The sequence below is a fragment of the Pelobates fuscus genome, chromosome 10 (genome assembly GCF_036172605.1).
Source record: "Pelobates fuscus isolate aPelFus1 chromosome 10, aPelFus1.pri, whole genome shotgun sequence".
In the NCBI taxonomy this organism is placed as follows: domain Eukaryota; kingdom Metazoa; phylum Chordata; class Amphibia; order Anura; family Pelobatidae; genus Pelobates; species Pelobates fuscus.
This window is the reverse complement of record NC_086326.1, coordinates 18,756,050-18,774,112: the sequence shown is the minus strand read 5'-3', so window position 1 is coordinate 18,774,112 and position 18,063 is coordinate 18,756,050. Positions and strand designations below refer to the sequence as shown.

At 41.3% G+C, this 18,063-nt stretch overlaps 1 protein-coding gene across 2 annotated transcripts in view; it reads right to left on the bottom strand.

Annotated features, from left to right (window-relative positions):
• The window catches only part of PYROXD2 (pyridine nucleotide-disulphide oxidoreductase domain 2), a 78,460-nt gene extending 61,810 nt beyond the window's left edge, over window positions 1–16,650 (bottom strand). The window contains exons 1-4 of one of the 2 annotated variants that reach the window (XM_063434965.1): window positions 16,474–16,650; window positions 6,497–6,516; window positions 5,395–5,488; window positions 2,379–2,452 (exon numbers count right to left, since the gene is read on the bottom strand). In XM_063434965.1, the coding sequence (XP_063291035.1) occupies window positions 2,379–2,452; window positions 5,395–5,488; window positions 6,497–6,516; window positions 16,474–16,588 (303 nt within the window). In that variant the 5' untranslated portion in view covers window positions 16,589–16,650. Of the gene's footprint in view, window positions 1–2,378; window positions 2,453–3,267; window positions 3,484–5,394; window positions 5,489–6,496; window positions 6,517–16,473 lie in introns of those variants that run through there. The other variant, XM_063434966.1, reaches the window with a different exon arrangement.
• Between the last annotated feature and the right edge of the window lie 1,413 nt (window positions 16,651–18,063).

The window sequence follows — 18,063 nt, the reverse complement described above, 5'->3', positions numbered from 1 at the left end:
GCCATTTCTCTCTTTAGTGAATAATCCTTCAGATCATCTATCTGATACACGCTATTAGGTGCCGTTACAATATTACATGCAAGGCATCTGTCACTGTTTGTATTTGAGCACAGGTAACTGATTGGAGAAGAATGAATGCATTCGATGTAAAGGCATTCACAAACCGCTAACTAGAAGATAGCCATAAGTTGCCTTTTTAAAAAAAAAAATCCTTAGATTAATTTCTGTTTTTCTATATATTGAAGTCAAGGCTTATCCCAGTAAGCAATTTACAATGTGAATATGATTAATATTTACAATTACACACGCAAGCACTGCGTCAGAAACAATGCAAATATGTTAAAGTCTTAATCGATATGTGTTTTATGTTTCACTACTCAAACCAACCACTGAATCACTAAAATGACACTTTAAACTAAGCAATACAGCCCATTGAAAGGCTCTATAGGGACTTAAAGTGAATTTATCATTCACAATCTACATATATAATATTACATGTAGGAATATAGTGGTAAAATTCAAAATGCATACAACCCAAGTGTCCCTATTTAGGAGGGACAGTCCCTATTTTGGCCCAAATCCCTCTGTCCCTGTTTTCTATCCTGCTGTGTGTGTCTGAGTGTATAACAGAGCGCCACGGCAATAATACTCTCAGTAATGAATATTTAAATTACAATAAATTTGTTTAGAAATCAGTCTGTGTAAGTAAGATATAGTGTCCTTATTATAAAATACATTTTAGTTACATAAATTGTTATTAGCAGGTCACCTAAAATTTATCAGAACAGCCCCACGGTCACATTTCTAACATTAAAGTGTCCATTTGAAATGTTGTGGCGTCTACAAATGTACTGATTAAAATCTACACGTAACCCCACGTCCAAAAGTAACATGTTGAATTGGAGAGGTTGCTGCACAGCTGATGTAACCTAAAATAATGCAAGCAACATCCTGCAGTTCTCAATGTGCAGGTGGCGCTGTGCGTATGCAGTGGGAGTGGTTTAATGCATGCGCAGCTGCTATGGACTTCCAAGTCTGAAGGTTTTACTGATATGCCGACGGCACAGTAGTAAATACCTAAAAGGTCAAAATATTCTACAATTTAATCGCTTTTCATTTTAAAAATTTCCTTTGTATTTGGATTGTGGAGATGACATTTTATTCTCTTTAAAGCGACATAAGGACATGTAGATATGACTGATTCCCTTTAAATTTTTTTAAACAATTTGGCAAAATACCTCTCTTGTGTTTAAATAAATCAAACATGGTCCACAATCCCATGATCAGTTTGTCATGCTATAAAATATTTTTACTGGTGATTAAGCGGTTACAAATGTATTTAACATCATGTATTTTACTTTGTCTTCTGTGCTGCTTGCTTTGTATGTTTGTGAACTGGATACACTTATTTTATAACTGCTATGAAATCCCTGTGTACAATAATTCCCATAACAACGCCAGATTACCTATCAAAAATATCACAAAAAAGACTTTTATCTAAGGAGTAATGCAAATATACAAAACATATCGCCAAATATTCATGCTACGTTAATCAAGGTAAAACTGGATGGTTTGTTTGTATGTTTGTTTTTTCTTGTTCTGTTTTTCTTTAAAATACATTTACCAAACCAAGTCATTAGTACGTATGATACAAAACATCAAACACGTTGCAAAGATGGTTTGTTTTTGTCTTTTTTGGAATTACTGAACAGGGAAATAAATTAAATTAATTTGAGGGCAAATTTCCCTTGAGATTATAAAATGTATGAGAAGACATATTTTTGATCCTGAAACATTAATGGTTGATGTTCTTTGTTGGTTTGTTTTTGTTTTTTGAAAGGTTGTGGTTTGAATGAGCAGTGAGACTGCAGGGACATGTTCTATACACCAAAACTGCTTTAATCTGCTAAAGTTGTTTTAAAGCTTATAGCATCTCTGTAATTAATTTTTGAGCCGTTTTGAGGGTTAAATAGATGGCAAGGCCCCTCACTCTCCTTAATGCTCCTGTGGAGGTTTTATGTCCTCATTAGCAATGTCCTTTTTGGCCAAATTTGGACAACATTAATTGGCTGTGCACCTGCTGAGTTATATTAATGAAGTGCATTTGCCATTGATTTTGCAGTGGATTTTTTTTCAATGAAATATAGTCCTACAGACATATTTCCTGTATCCTGATTAACCTATTCGTAAAAAGGCATTCGCAAAAAACCCCTTATATAATGATGAGTGTCCTCGCATAAGATCATACATAACCAGTAGGCAAAATATACCAGCACAATTAATACGGAGCTTCAGCGTAATTATAAAGTGGTGTTCTATGTAATATTCAACATATAAGACAAAATACATCAAATTAAAATAAAAAAATAAAAACTCACCTTAAGATCAAGGTCATTGTAAATCTGAGGCCTCAACAAACTGAGCAAGTAAGATGCTCTAGAGAACTTAAAGCCTGTTAAGATACATACGCAGGGAGAATGTAATTTCAGACGTATTATAAAAAGACTATGAAATATTAACATTTGTCCAGAAAATGTATTAGATAAATTAGACACATTTTACTTAACCCAAATTAACTTGCATCTGAAAGAAGTATATTTTCAAAGACAAAATATTTAATGAAATGTTTTTCAGCTCAGTACAAATTTGTGAGTAATACCATTTTTCAGCACACGATGAATACATTAATTTAACAGCCAAATATCAGATTGCTTTCAAAATAAATTTACTCATACACAAAATAGCTTTATACATTGTTAGTCATTGTAACACAATATCTATCTATGTATCTATATATATATATCCAGGTACCAAAAAGATTGTGGTGAGACTAAATAAATTAAAACTCCCTGCAGTGAAAATACAAAAATTACTGTTATGCAGCATTTGCATCAATGGTCCTTGGATACAAGTTGGACCTTGAGAAGTCTTTCTTGGGCATAGGAACTCAAGAAATCATGTTTCCATTACTCTCCCAGAGTTCCTAGCTTGTCATGCAAATGAGCACAGGCAGGCATCATGCTTGCTTTATGCTCGGAACTCCGGGACATGATTTCTGAAAATTCTTTGCCCATGAAGGACTTCTCAAAGTTGATCTTGAGATATGCAGGTTCTACATAATAGTCTTTTTTTGTATTGGCACTAGGGGAGTTTTATTGTGTTTGGTGTCACCCCAGTACTTTTGGTACTTGGCTGTATGCTCTCAGAGAGACTTCAACTTCCAGGCTAGAACTGGTACCATGCTAATAAGACTCACAAGGTCAAAACAGCAGTGCATGGCTGGTTTCTGGTCACTGATTCATTTGGATCATAGCCCATGTTTTGGTTTCAAAGCTATGTTTTAGCTTCTCAAAGTCAAACTTGAGATATGCAGATGACGGAATACACCTGGACAAAATGGGGAAGGGGGACCATGACCACTGCCCAAAATGATGTATATGAACTTTCCATTAAGGGGATACAGTGTTGCAAGTCTATGGGTATTCTTATTGTTTATAAAGCGCCAACAAGTTCCGTGGCGCTGTACAATGGGTGGACTAACAGACACGTATTTGCAACCAGACAAGTTGGACGCACAGGAACAAAGGGATTGAGGGCTCTGCTCAATGAGCTTACATGCTAGAGGGAGTGGGGTGTAGTGACACAAAAGGTAAGGGTAGGGTAGAAAAGTAGGTTGCTAAGATAGTATTCACTGAGGGATTAGTGTTTTGTTTTGATGACAGTTTCAGGAGAGGAATCAGGGTGCGGATAGAAAGCGGTTCACAGTTTAATTGATATGCTTTCCTAAAGAAGTAAGTTTTCAAAGATTTTTTGAAGAAGTGGAGGCCGGTATATAGGCAGGGGGTCGAATCAGCAGTCAGACAGGACAGTTGAGGGAGCCTTACTGTTTTCCCGCCCTTCGCCCCAAAAACTAAAAAGACATGTATGCCGTGTTTGTTGGGGTTATATATATATATATATATATGACACTGCAATGGTTATGGCACCAGGAGTGCCCTTGTGCCCACCCTCATTGTAAGTAGCCAAACTGTTTAGAATGGCTTGACTTCTTACCTGGGGTCTGACACTCGCCACCCCTCTGCTCCACTGCTGCCTTCAGGTCACCCAGAAGCTCTCTGAGTGAAGTCCAGCAGCACTTCTGAAATGGTAACAGTTTAACTACTTACAATAGGGGGATGTAGCACCATAACCACCACCGCGTGCTGCAGTGGTTATAATTCTTGGAGTGTTTCTTTATTATTTACCATAATAAAAAATGAACATCAAAGTTTCGGTCCAGAGTTTTGGGACCTTCTATGAAATTAAACATGAAAGAATTATGTCTCTTTTTTTTTTTTTTGTCTATAACTGTTTTATAGTTTTAAATCCTGTGAAGGCTCCATTTTTCAGATTTGTTTTGTAATATAGCTATTATGCCCGGTATGAAAGAGAACATTTCACTTGTGAGTGTAACTAATCTCAGTGATATACACACACTCTCTCACTCTCATACATATATAGTGGGTACTTAGATTCCCTGGACTATACCATGCATGGAAGCAATATCACACATAAAGATCTGACCTATAATGGTGCTTGAGCAGCTCCCCTTCACTGTGGTTTTAATTTTCTAAATTAAATAAAATATTAGCTATTTTTTCACTCCCACGACTATCTCACTCCCTCTCTATTCTGGGTCCTGGAACGCTACTATCTGCTGTTATACGAGTAAAGTGGACTGTAAATGAAGCCTTCTATAGATCCCAGCAATTACTCCAACTAACATGATCTCTTATTCATCTTAATTTTGCCTTTAGCATTATTTAATCTCTTCTTGGATTCCCTTAGCTCTTTTCAGTTTCTCCCCTCGTCTCAATTCCTGTGCAGTTTCCTACATACATTTTGAAATCGAAAACTCTTTTCCGCTGGCCAAAAAGAAAGCGTGATATACACTAGAATTCTTTTCTATATCTGTACACTTTACTAAAGCATTTATTGCCAATGTAGATAAGAAATAAAATTTAAAAAAAAAAGACCTGTGACCCCTTTTGCTCTTAAGATACTTCATGGTTGCGAAAGGATGAACTGATAGTTTCTATCATTCCAATTAGGAAGAATACTTTGCATGAGATAATGAGAGAAGACAATTTATGGAGAAAGAGATATAAAGGATAAAGCAAACGTTTCACCTGACAGCAGACAAGAACCCAATCTGGCCGATCTAACGTGTACATTCCATTGACGGTAACAGATGGGTAATGTTAACTTTCTCCTTGAGCACAAAATAGATGCACTTTATTTTATTAATAATAGGCTGTCAGAAACATATTGCTCTCTAGACATCCACAAACTGTTCCTTTGTGAGCGTGAAGACGAGAAAGGTGTGCAAAAAGCTTGCAGGTTAAACAGGTTCACCTGGAATAATCTCTTCGGTAACCGCAGCTCCGCCGATCAAATGTCGTCTTTCAAGGACCACAGTCTTCACCCCAGATCTCTGCAGATAGGCTGCCTGCAGTTTTAAAAGAAAAGAACATCGGGGAAAAAGAAAAAAAAAAAAGAGGTAAAACTTTTACTTTTACCATCGTACAGCGCTACGGAATCTGATGGCGCTACATAAATAATAAAATAATAATAATGACAACGCATATAGTTTCTCTCTTGCTGTTTTTTTTTGTAACTGAAACATTAATTACTTCTTTAAGCATTCTAGGTAAACTACGCCTCACTGTGATGAGGTCACAACACTGACGTTACTTTTCTGTCTATTTAGAATGTAGAACAAAATTTAAAATGATCAAAAAATAGTACTTGTCAAACCAATGACCCCCTCTGCGTCCTATTGCTGTGTATCAGTCAGGGACAAAGTGAGTTGGGGAGAGGATATAGGTACTGGCAGAAGATCTTGCAGGGATCACCAATACATCAGAACAAGAGGCATGGTACGTACTAACAGTTGGAGCTGAGAGAGGAGGCGGGTATGAGAGAATGAAAAGAGTTATAACCACGAGTGTAAAAATTTGACTTTTCAGACAAAAGGTCATCAAATGTATAAAAAAAAAAAAGTTTGTTTTTTGCATTAAATATATTTACTTTTAATTATCTCCTATGCAGCTGTAGTGAGCGTGCTGAAGCAATGCATTATGGAAGAACAGAAGAAGTCTCACATTTACCAGCATGTATGTCAAGGACAGATGTTGGTAAAGGTGGATGGAGAGATAGAAATGATAAAGAGAAAGAGAGATTGTTTTTGCTAGATCAATCCTCTCTTTCTTGTTATGTTAAGTCAGTCACCTCCGGTTGTACATTAAAGGTGTGGGTTAGAAAGAGTTAGCCATTAATTATTAGAAGCTCTATGACGTGTAAACAGGTTTATTAGTGTACCTTACATTAATGATTTTAATATGGTCAGCATATTCTTTTTGTTAATGAGCTGTGATCCTGCTGCAGTGTGCACATAGCTTCAAGCTCTGTCCCACCAAAAGATTAAAAGTAGTTAGTATAAATTTAAAAAACATACCGCCACCAAGCCGTTGTGTCCTGTAAAACATGGGGGGAGGGAGGAAAGGAAAATGATTATTGGTAAATAAAGGCTCAAAATAATATTCACAGCGATTCATTGGGAATAAAAAATAAATAAGGTATTACATGATATATAGTGAATCCTTCTGCCATCTCTTCCCCAGGTAAATGACGCAGACGCACCCCACCACTCACCTCATCTAAAAGAATACGTGATTCATCAGACCAGGCAACCTTCTTCCATTGCTCCGTAGTCCAGTTCTGACACTCATGTCCCCAATGAAGGCGCTTTCGGCAGTGGACAAGAGTCATCATGCTATACAGCCCCGTATGCAGAAAACTGCAATGAACAGTGTGTTCTGACATTTCTTTCTTGGCCAGAATTACGTTTCTCAGCAATATGAGCTACAGTAGCTCTTCTGTGTAATTGGACCTGACAGGCTAGCCTTCCCTCCCCACGTGCATCAATGAGCCTTGGATGCCCATGAGACTGAGGCCGGTTCATTGGTGGTCCTTCCTTGCGCCACTTTAGATAAATACAAACCACAGCACACCATGAACACAACACAAGACTTGCCATTTTGGAAATTCTCTGAACAAGTCGTCGAACGGACTGTTCATTTGCTGCCTAATAAATCCCATCCCTTGACAGGTGCCATTGTAACAATTTAATCAATGTTATTCACTTCATTGTCAGTGGATTTAATGTTGAGGCTGATCAGCGTATCTGCACATCTCAACATAGCAGGTTTAGTCAGTGGGCAGATCTGCATTTGTTGTTTGAGAAACAACTACCAATCGGGTGCGAAGTGAAATTTTACAGTACAGTAACATTTAAGTGACAAAAACCCCCAAAACAAAATATAGACATTTCTTTGTAATGTAATAATCACTACACATTTCATAAAAGAGTAAGAACACCCTTTAATTTGTTTTTAAAAATGGTTACATTGCGAGGATAAACTATATGAAGAGTCAGTTTGGTTGGGGTCATGCAAGGAACGGTAGACTCCTCTGAAGGGAAGACATCCAATTTGAGGAGGAGGCAGAGGTATAGTTAACAATGATGGATACAATCCTGTTCAAATATTATTAGATTTTCTCAATAAATGATGATGATGATGATGATGATGATGATGAAATATCTGAACACAGTCCATTTGGCCAGGCGAATGTTCATTGTTGTAATCTTTTCTGTGCAGCTAATGCACTGCCACAAAAAATGTCTCTGCGCTTAATATTTTACAAGCAAATACAGTAGCAAGAAAAAGTATGTGAACCCTCTGGAATGATATGGATTTCTGCACAAATTGGTCATAAAATGTGATCTGATCATCATCTAAGTCACAACAATAGACAATCACAGTCTGCTTAAACTAATAACACACAAAGAATGAAATGTTGCCATGTTTTTATTGAACACACCATGTAAACATTCACAGTGCAGGTGGAAAAAGTATGTGAACCCTTGGATTTAATAACTGGTTGAACCACCTTTGGCAGCAATAACTTCAACCAAACGTTTCCTGTAGTTGCAGATCAGACATGCGGTCAGGAGTAATTCTTGATCATTCCTCTTTACAGAACTGTTTCAGTTCCGCAATATTCTTGGGATGTCTGGTGTGAATCGCTTTCTTGAGGTCATGCCACAGCATCTCAATCGGGTTGAGGTCAGGACTCTGACTGGGCCACTTCAGAAGGCGTATTTTCTTCTGTTTAAGCCATTCTGTTGATTTATTTCTATGCTTTGGGTCATTGCCCTGTTGCAACACCCATCTTCTGTTGAGCTTCAGCTGGTAGACAGATGGCCTTAAGTTCTCCTGCAAAATGTCTTGATAAACTTGGGAATTCATTTTTCAATAAGTTTAAGCAGACTGTGATTGTCTATTGTTGTGACTTAGATGATGATCAGATCACATTTTATGACAAATTTGTGCAGAAATCCATATCATTCTAAAGGGTTCACATACTTTTTCTTGCAACTGTATAATGACTTTGAAAATCCGCAGTTTTGTCAGTCATCTGTGTTGTATGCTCTATCAACATCTTCTAAGTTTCTCATTAGAGGATGATGAGACAATCATTAGGACACAGGCCACCGTCACCAGAAGATTGCGCCTTGTCATGGTATGAAAAGATTTTCTCATGTTTGTTATAGATTGCCTTGATATCTGAATGAACTCAGAATTAAATAATGAACCCATAGTCAGCAATTTTGAAGGCAGTAGTTTCCTTCATCTGCAAAAGTAAATAAATTAGGTTTAGTAATAGCATGTTACCCTAAACAAGCTCTAATATGCAACAATCTTGTTGGATGTTAGTTTTATGAATGTATCTTCTTTTACTATGAAATTAAAAATTGCATAATTAAGCTTTTTATTTTGTCTTTTGGTTTGTTTGTTTTTAACAGCTTATCTGTTTATGAAATTTTTTGTGTTATTCAAAGGCAATAATTTAGAAGGCTATTCTGGAATTATGCACCTTCCTGATGATGTGGTACAATACATGAGAGAGTCAAGCTGGAAGTATAAAGAAGTTACCCATAAAATGTCCTTACATAAAGGTAGTGTATAGTGCTCTAAACCAGTGCTCCTTAACCCTCTCCTCAAGGCACACCGAACAGTCCAGGATTTAGGGATTGCCCAGGTGTGTCTAATGTGTTTAGAAAAGGAAAAAAACACCTTAATGTCTAACGTGTTTTTAATTATTATTATTATTATTTTTAAACACCTTAGACACACCTGGGTAATCCCTAAATCCTGGACTGTTATGTGTGCCCTGAGGAGAGGGTTGAGGAGCACTGCTCTAAACTAATGCTAAATTTGTATTGGAACATGTGGTGCTACTGGATGAGACGGGTAAAATTATTTATGGTGGTTTCTACAAAATGATAAAGGGGAAATGGTCACATTAATGCCAATATGTGACAGAGTTTGCAGAGGAAAAAAATATTATGGTTTCCTTGTGGTTGGAATGTCTCCCTCATCATCGTTTGATTAGACAGTGACACCTGATAACTTGACATCCACCACCCATATTTGTAGTTTATAACACCATATCATTATGGTTCGTATACTCACAATCTCATCTTCATCTGTGCCAACTGTCCATTCAACATTTAGAACCTCATAGACAGTCAAGTCAGGATTTTGTATATACCGCTGATGGTCTTAATGGCACTGGTGGCAGCTCTGCTGGGTTTCCTCTTCAGCTAATTCCAGACATACATTTTACATAAACACTTTATTATCTGCTGTTATATTATGTTATTATTTATTTAGCGCCAAAAAATTCCATAGTGCTTTACAAAGGGTGGACAAACAGACATGTAATTGTAACCAGACAAGTTGGACACACAGGAACAGAGGGATTAAGCTCAGTAAGCTCAGTGAGCTTACATGCTAGAGGGAGTGGGGTATAGTGACACAGGAACAGAGGGATTGAGGCCCTGCTCAGTGAGCTTACATGCTAGAGGGAGTGGGGTATAGTGACACAGGAACAGAGGGATTGAGGCCCTGCTCAGTGAGTTTACATGTTAGAGGGAGTGGGGTATAGTGACACAGTAACAGAGGGATTGAGGCCCTGCTCAGTGAGTTTACATGTTAGAGGGAGTTGGGTATAGTGACACAGTAACAGAGGGATTGAGGCCCTGCTCAGTGAGTTTACATGTTACAGGGAGTGGGGTATAGTGACACCGTAACAGAGGTAAAAACTAAAGAAAAACAAGTTACCTGCGCTCTCTCCTTAAACCCTATGTATTTTACATGTTAGAGGGAGTGGGGTATAGTGACACAGTAACAGAGGGATTGAGGGCCCTGCTCAGTGAGTTTACATGTTAGAGGGAGTGGGGTATAGTGACACAGTAATAGAGGGATTGGGGGCCTGCTCAGTGAGTTTACATGTTAGAGGGAGTGGGGTATAGTGACACAGTAACAGAGGGATTGAGGGCCCTGCTCAATGAGCTTACATGTTAGAGGGAGTGGGGTATAGTGACACAGTAACAGAGGGATTGAGGCCTGCTCAGTGAGTTTATATGTTAGAGGGAATGGGGTATAGTGACACAGTAACAGAGGGATTGAGGGCCTGCTCAGTGAGTTTACATGTTAGATGGAGTGGGGTATAGTGACACAGTAACAGAGGTATTGAGGGCCCTGCTCAATGAGCTTACATGTTAGAGGGAGTGGGGTATAGTGACACAGTAACAGAGGGATTGAGGCCTGCTCAGTGAGTTTATATGTTAGAGGGAATGGGGTATAGTGACACAGTAACAGAGGGATTGAGGGCCTGCTCAGTGAGTTTACATGTTAAAGGGAGTGGGGTATAGTGACAGTAACAGAGGGATTGAGGGCCCTGCTCAGTGAGTTTACATGTTAGAGGGAGTGGGGTATAGTGACACAGTAACAGAGGGATTGAGGGCCCAGCTCGGTGAGTTTACATGTTAGAGGGAGTGGGGTATAGTGACACAGTAACAGAGGGATTGAGGGCCCAGCTCGGTGTGTTTACATGCTAGAGGGAGTGGGGTATAGTGACACAGTAACAGAGGGATTGAGGGCCCTGCTCAATGAGCTTACATGCTAGAGGGAGTGGGGTATAGTGACACAGTAACAGAGGAATTGAGGGCCCTGCTCAGTGAGTTTACATGTTAGAGGGTGTGGGGTATAGTGATGCAGTAACAGAGGGATTGAGGCCCTGCACAGTGAGTTTACATGTTAGAGGGAGTGGGGTATAGTGACACAGCAACAGAGGGATTGAGGGACCTGCTCAATAAGCTTACATACTAGAGGGAGTGGGGTATAGTGACACAGTAACAGAGGGATTGAGGGCCCAGCGCGGTGAGTTTACATGTTAGAGGGAGTGGGGTATAGTGACACAGTAACAGAGGGATTGAGGGCCCAGCTCGGTGTGTTTACATGCTAGAGGGAGTGGGGTATAGTGACACAGTAACAGAGGGATTGAGGGCCCTGCTCAGTGAGTTTACATGCTAGAGGGAGTGGGGTATAGTGACACAGTAACAGAGGGATTGAGGGCCTGCTCTGTGAGTTTACATGTTAGATGGAGTGGGGTATAGTGACACAGTAACAGAGGGATTGAGGGCCCTGCTCAGTGAGTTAACATGCTAGAGGGAGTGGTGTATAGTGACACAGTAACAGAGGGATTGAGGGCCCAGCTCGGTGAGTTTACATGCTAGAGGGAGTGGGGTATAGTGACACAGTGACAGAGGGATTGAGGGCCTGCTCAGTGAGCTTACATGCTAGAGGGAGTGGGGTATAGTGACACAGTAACAGAGGGATTGAGGGCCCTGCTCAATGAGCTTACATGCTAGAGGGAGTGGGGTATGGTGACACAGTAACAGAGGGGTTGAGGGCCTGCTCAATGAGGGTGTGGGGTAAAGTGACACAAAGGGTAAGGATAGTATTAGACTAATGACAGTTGCAAGAGAGGAATCAGTCGGGAGCTATTAACAGTTTAATTGATACGCTTTTATGAAGAAGTATTTTATATTTAGATTTTATATGATCAATACATTTGCAGCAGATACCGGTAGTTCAAAAAATAAATTTCCATTATATAGAAAATAGTGGTAATTACAGATGTTTAAAGTTGTTTAAAGACATCAGTGCAGTTAATCGATTGACTGACACTTTCACGTATCATTTCTTAATTATTGCTTATGCAGTAATGCCCTGATGCAGTGTACTCAGGGCCGGCGCGTCCATAAGGCGGCTCAGGCGGCCGCCTTAGGGCGCACCGGCCCGGGGGGCGCAAAAGTCCGGGTGACCGGCAGGAGGGAAGCGCACAGCTCCCCTCTCCTGCCGGTCACTTCTTGTAGCGTGACCGAGCGCAATACGGCAGTGCCGCGGACTGTGTGGAGGGGGCGGGGACATGAACACGTCATATCCCTGCTCCCTCTAGCACACAGCGCGGCTGGCGCCCAGCAGGGGCGGAGCTACCGCCGCCCCCTCACGTCAGCATGGGAGCAGAGAGGAGGCAGAGAGGAGGGGGGCTGGGGGCTGGGCAGGACCAGCTCCTCCAACTCCCAACTACCTCAGGCAGCACTTTGAAACTCAGGTAAGCCACCCTCCTGAACCTGTCTGTCACTGTGTGTATGTCTGTCTGTCTGTCAGTGTGTGTATGTCTGTCAGTGTGTGTATGTCTGTCAGTGTGTGCATGTCTGTCTGTCAGTGTGTGTATATCTGTCTGTCAGTGTGTGTATGTATGTCTGTCAGTGTGTGTGTGTGTATGTCTGTCTGTCTGTGTGTGTGTATATCTGTCTGTCAGTGTGTGTGTATATCTGTCAGTGTGTGTATATCTGTCTGTCAGTGTGTGTGTATATCTGTCAGTGTGTGTATATCTGTCTGTCTGTGTGTGTGTATGTCTGTCTGTCTGTGTGTGTGTATGTCTGTCTGTCAGTGTGTGTGTATATCTGTCAGTGTGTGTGTATGTCTGTCTGTCAGTGTGTGTGTGTGTGTATTTCTGTCTGTCAGTGTGTGTATTTCTGTCTGTCAGTGTGTTTGTATTTCTGTCAGTGTGTGTGTATATGTGTCAGTGTTTGTGTGTATATGTCTGTCAGTGTTTGTGTGTATATGTCTGTCTGTCAGTGTGTGTGTGTATATGTCTGTCAGTGTGTGTGTGTATCAGTCTGCCAGTGTGTGTGTATATCAGTCTGTCAGTGTGTGTGTGTATATGTCTCAGTGTGTGTGTGTGTGTGTGTGTATGTCTCAGTGTGTGTGTATATATGTCTGTCTGTCAGTGTGTGTGTATGTCTGTCTGTATCATTGTGTATGTATGTCTCTATATGCCTCTCTGTTTCTTTATGTCTGTGTCTGTATTTCTGTGTGTGCCTGTGTCTGTATGAATGTATGTCTGTGTTTGCACGACAATGTACCTGTATGTGTAGATTGTATGACTGTGTTTGTTTGATTGTGTGCCTTTTAGGACTGTGTGTCTGTATATCTTTGTGACTGTGTGCCTGAATAATTATGTCTGTGTGTTTGTATGGTTGTGTGTCTGTATGTTTGTGTATTTGTGCATGTATGTATTTTTGCCTGTATCCATGTCTATGTGGGAGAAAAAGAGAGATAGATAGGGACTGGGGGCAAGAAAGAGACAGAAAGGGGCTGGCGGGGAAGTAAGAAATACATAAGAGGGATTGTAGGAGACACACTAAAGGGCACAACGGGGCCAAAGGGGTAAGACATTGAAGAGGTTGGATATGCAACACTAATGGGGGTAAGAAATTCAAAAGGGGGCTACAAGACACAGAGTTGAAGATGCATTGTTTATTTTTTGGGGGGAGGCGTGGGGTGGGGCGTCAAAATGCATCTTCGCCTGTGTAGTCAAAAATCCTAGCACCGGCCCTGAGTGTACTTATCTAAAACTGCACCATATTCGTGTTTGGCCCTACTGTAATTTTTAAGAAAACAGACACAAAGTCTCTGTCCAACACATCCGAATAGCTATAGCACCAGTCTGTGGTTTCCATTCAGTGTAATGGTGATTTAAATGAATATAAGGTCCCTACAATTTGTCCTATGCCACTTGCTGCAGTTTCCATCCAATTGCTCAAGCGATGGTCATTGATTTATTTCAATGAATAAAAATGCAGCTTTTTTATGTGAAATTGGAAAACGTATCTGGTTAGAGCAGTGGTTCTTTTTTCTTTTTTTTTTTTGTACATGGTATTACTTAGTGACCCAATGTTCAACTAGAACATTTACTAAAATATAAGTGTATACTTACTTATTCACAATATTTGCCACACCTGTGACATGTAACATTCCACACTCTATTGATATCGATTTTGTTTTCTATTTCATAACCTCCGTACTAAATCTCATTAAACCTCATTGGACCAAGAGATACACTTCACATCCTTAGTCGGGGACCTCTCAGGTGAATAAAAGTAGAACATACTGTTAACTTTACATATTGTAAGTGCATCTCGTATTCTTATTTTCAAGTAATATCCAACCTTCTACAAAGTATAGTTTTCCTCTGTTTCCCTTTCTCGTTTCATACTTGAATATACATGAGGATCTCCCCCTTCATTTGTACACATCTGTTCCCAATTCCCCTGTCCTTGAAACCTCCTGCAAGAAACTCCCGTTGGCTTCATTGAGCTGAGTACTGCCATGCAGGGCTTGCTCACTGGCCGAGAGCGGCACCTGAACACGCTCAGCCAATGAGTATGGCACTACACTTCCACGTTTTATACAGTGAAAGAGCTTCCGGCAGCAGAGAAGGCACCAGCAGACACCAAGTCATTTTTTTTAAATGTACATCAGCTAGTAATGGCACAATACACAACACTAAGTATGAATGAAATATTTGTAATAATAATAATAATACAATATATAATGTTATAAAATATATACTATTACAAAAAAAAAATTAAAAGCATTTCATCAGTACTGCTGATAATATTTTCAATGCCACAAATTCAGCTAAAAAACAAATAACTCAAAATGGATTAATTTATTAGCTCTGATTGTTAAAATGCCCAATGTGTCAAGGATCTCGGCGACGTGTTGGAATTTACAACAAATGTTGCAATGAGTGAATAATGGTATTAAAGCTAATCCTTTGCTACATTTGATACGGTGTGTTAAGAGAATCTGATCCTCCCTGGAAGTGGTAGACCACATGTATTGCCACTGGTTACCATGGCATATCTCCAACGGAAGAAGCATTACAAGCGGTCTGCACACGCCAAAGTTGCAGACCACATGATACACTCACTGGACCACCAGGGATTAGTAATCCCCTCTCACTGGCCCAAGATAAGCAAGAAATAATAAACTTCACTCCTTATTTTAATATTCATATATAGCGCTCTATCTCCACCAATGTACAGAACAGCCCATATAACCCTCAAAACACAACACACATACATCATCCTCTGTTTCCTCCAACACACAGAACAGGCCTTATCTACCAGCTCCTCAACAGCTCCTATACACACACAACATGCATTATCTCCCATCACCTCAACAGCTCCCGTACAGACACATTTCTGTCTGATCTTCCAGCTCCTCAATAGCTCCTATACACACATACACACACACGGCCATATCTCCTCAGGTTCTCAACAGCTACCCATATTCACTTGCATACACACACACACACAATACAGGTCAAACAGTCCCATCCACCACAGAACTGCATGCATGCAACCCAACCAACATCAGGCCACACCTGCAACTAAGCAAGAGGCATCTCCCCCACACATGCAACCCTTCAATCAGACTCTGCCCACACACACAATGCTACAAGGAGCATCCCCAGAAACAAGCAATACCATAAGTAGCCTACACTCATGCATGCAATACGTAGTCACCCACCCAGTGCCATCTGAACAACATTATGGGCCCCCGGGAAAAGTAGTGCACTGGGGCCCAACCGCACACAACTCACAGGAATACTGCTGAATACACATAAAGACAGACTGCTGAATACACACACACACACACTGCATTGAGGGGTGCAGTGCATGTGTTTGTGTGCTCAGTGTGTTTGGGATGCTGTGTGTGAGGGATGATGTGTGTGAGGGGTGGTGTGTGTATGAGGATTGCGGTGTGTGTGTGTGTGTGCGTCACAAGCCAACTCCAACCACTCACCTGGCCATATTCACCATCCCGTCATTCATCAAACTAGTCGCATTCCCTCATCATAAACGAGTTGCATGTATATTGCGGAAAGGGGGCATTGAGTTAACTGTCCAAAGTTACAGGAGCGCAGACTTACAAAAAAGCACAAAAATCCACTACTTTTTACCATCTGTACGGGTACAACATATTACTGGTATTATACATAATGTATGGATTTTATACACAACATTGCTACCATTTCAAATCAATGTCGAGGCTTCTCCTCCCTTCCTTTCTAAGAAGTCCTATGGCACATTGTGGCTGTTTGTGGATAGGCATATTACCAGTTACAACACAAACACAAAAACTCTTCATAGCACACACTCACCTCCTCCTACGATAACAGCATCATATTTCAATTTTAGCTGCCTTGGTAATTTTGAATAAGCCCTTTTGCTAATCCATTGATAGTTTATACAGCAGTGCATGATACGACCTTTCATTCTGCAACGTCGACAGACTAACAACTAGCTGCAAAGCCAACGCTGTGATTTTGTTACCAGAGTTCTGGACTTTGGTTTTGAGAACTATAGCACAGAATTTTTTTTACTAGAGGCAGTGGCGTACTAAGGGGGGGGCGGGGGGGGCGGTCCGCCCCGGGTGCCATCAGGCAGGGGGGTGCCACCAGGGCTGGCCAGGCTTGCTATTCTGTGAGCTGTGTGGCTGCACCGAGTGCCATAGCAGCAGGGTGCCGGGCAGCCGACACAGCTCACACGCAGGGGCTGGAAGCAGGAGCTGGAGATCTGGCTGCACTGCGAGTTGGGGGCGGAGCTAAAACGGCCGTGGGGGCGGAGCCAAGCCGGATGCGGGGGCGGAGCTACATTCAGCCTCTTTCTGCTGCACACAGAGGGGAAGCAGGAAGGAGTCCCTGCTTCCCCAACTACAGCACAGGAGCCAGAGGGACTGAATCCACTCCTCCTCCAGCCAAAGCTTACAGTAAGTGAGAGAGTGTGTGCTGTGTGTAACTGTGATTGTGACTGTCTTTGACTGTGTGTGTGATTGCCTGTGTGTGTGTGACTGTCTGCCTGTGATTGTCTGTGTGACTGTGTGTGTGACTGTCTTTGACTGTGTGTGTGCTGTGTGTGACTGTCTGTGACTCTGTGTGTGACTGTCTGCCTGTGATTGTCTGTGTGACTGTGTGACTGTGTGTGTGACTGTCTTTGACTGTGTGTGTGGCTGTCTGTGACTGTGTGTGTGGCTGTCTGTGACTGTGTGTGTGGCTGTCTGTGACTGTGTGAGTGACTGTCTGTGACTGTGTGAGTGACTGTCTGTGACTGTGTGAGTGACTGTCTGCCTGTGATTGTCTGTGTGACTGTGTGACTGTGTGTGTGACTGTCTTTGACTGTGTGTGTGCTGTGTGTGACTGTCTGTGACTGTGTGTGTGACTGTCTGCCTGTGATTGTCTGTGTGACTGTGTGTGTGACTGTCTTTGACTGTGTGTGTGGCTGTCTGTGACTGTGTGAGTGACTGTCTGTGACTGTGTGAGTGACTGTCTGCCTGTGATTGTCTGAGTGACTCTGCGTGTGTGTGTGTGTGAGACTGTCTGTGACTGTGTGTGTATCTGTGACTGTCTGCCTATGATTGTGTTTGTGTATATCCGTGATTATGTGTGTGATTGTGTGTATCTCTGTGTATGTGTTTAGTAGATAGCTCCCTTATTTGGTGACTGTCTGTGACTGTGTGTGCGACTGTCTGCCTGTGTGTGTGTTTGTGTAAGAGACCGTCTGCCTGTGATGGTGTGTGTGTATGTGACTGTCTGTGACTGTGTGTGTATGTGTGATTGTCTGCCTGTGTGTGTGTGTGTGTGTGAGAGACCGTCTGCCTGTGATTGTGTGTGTGTGACTGTCTGTGACTGTGTCTGTATGTACGTGTGATTGTCTGCCTGTGTGTGTGTGTGTGTGACCGTCTGCCTGTGATG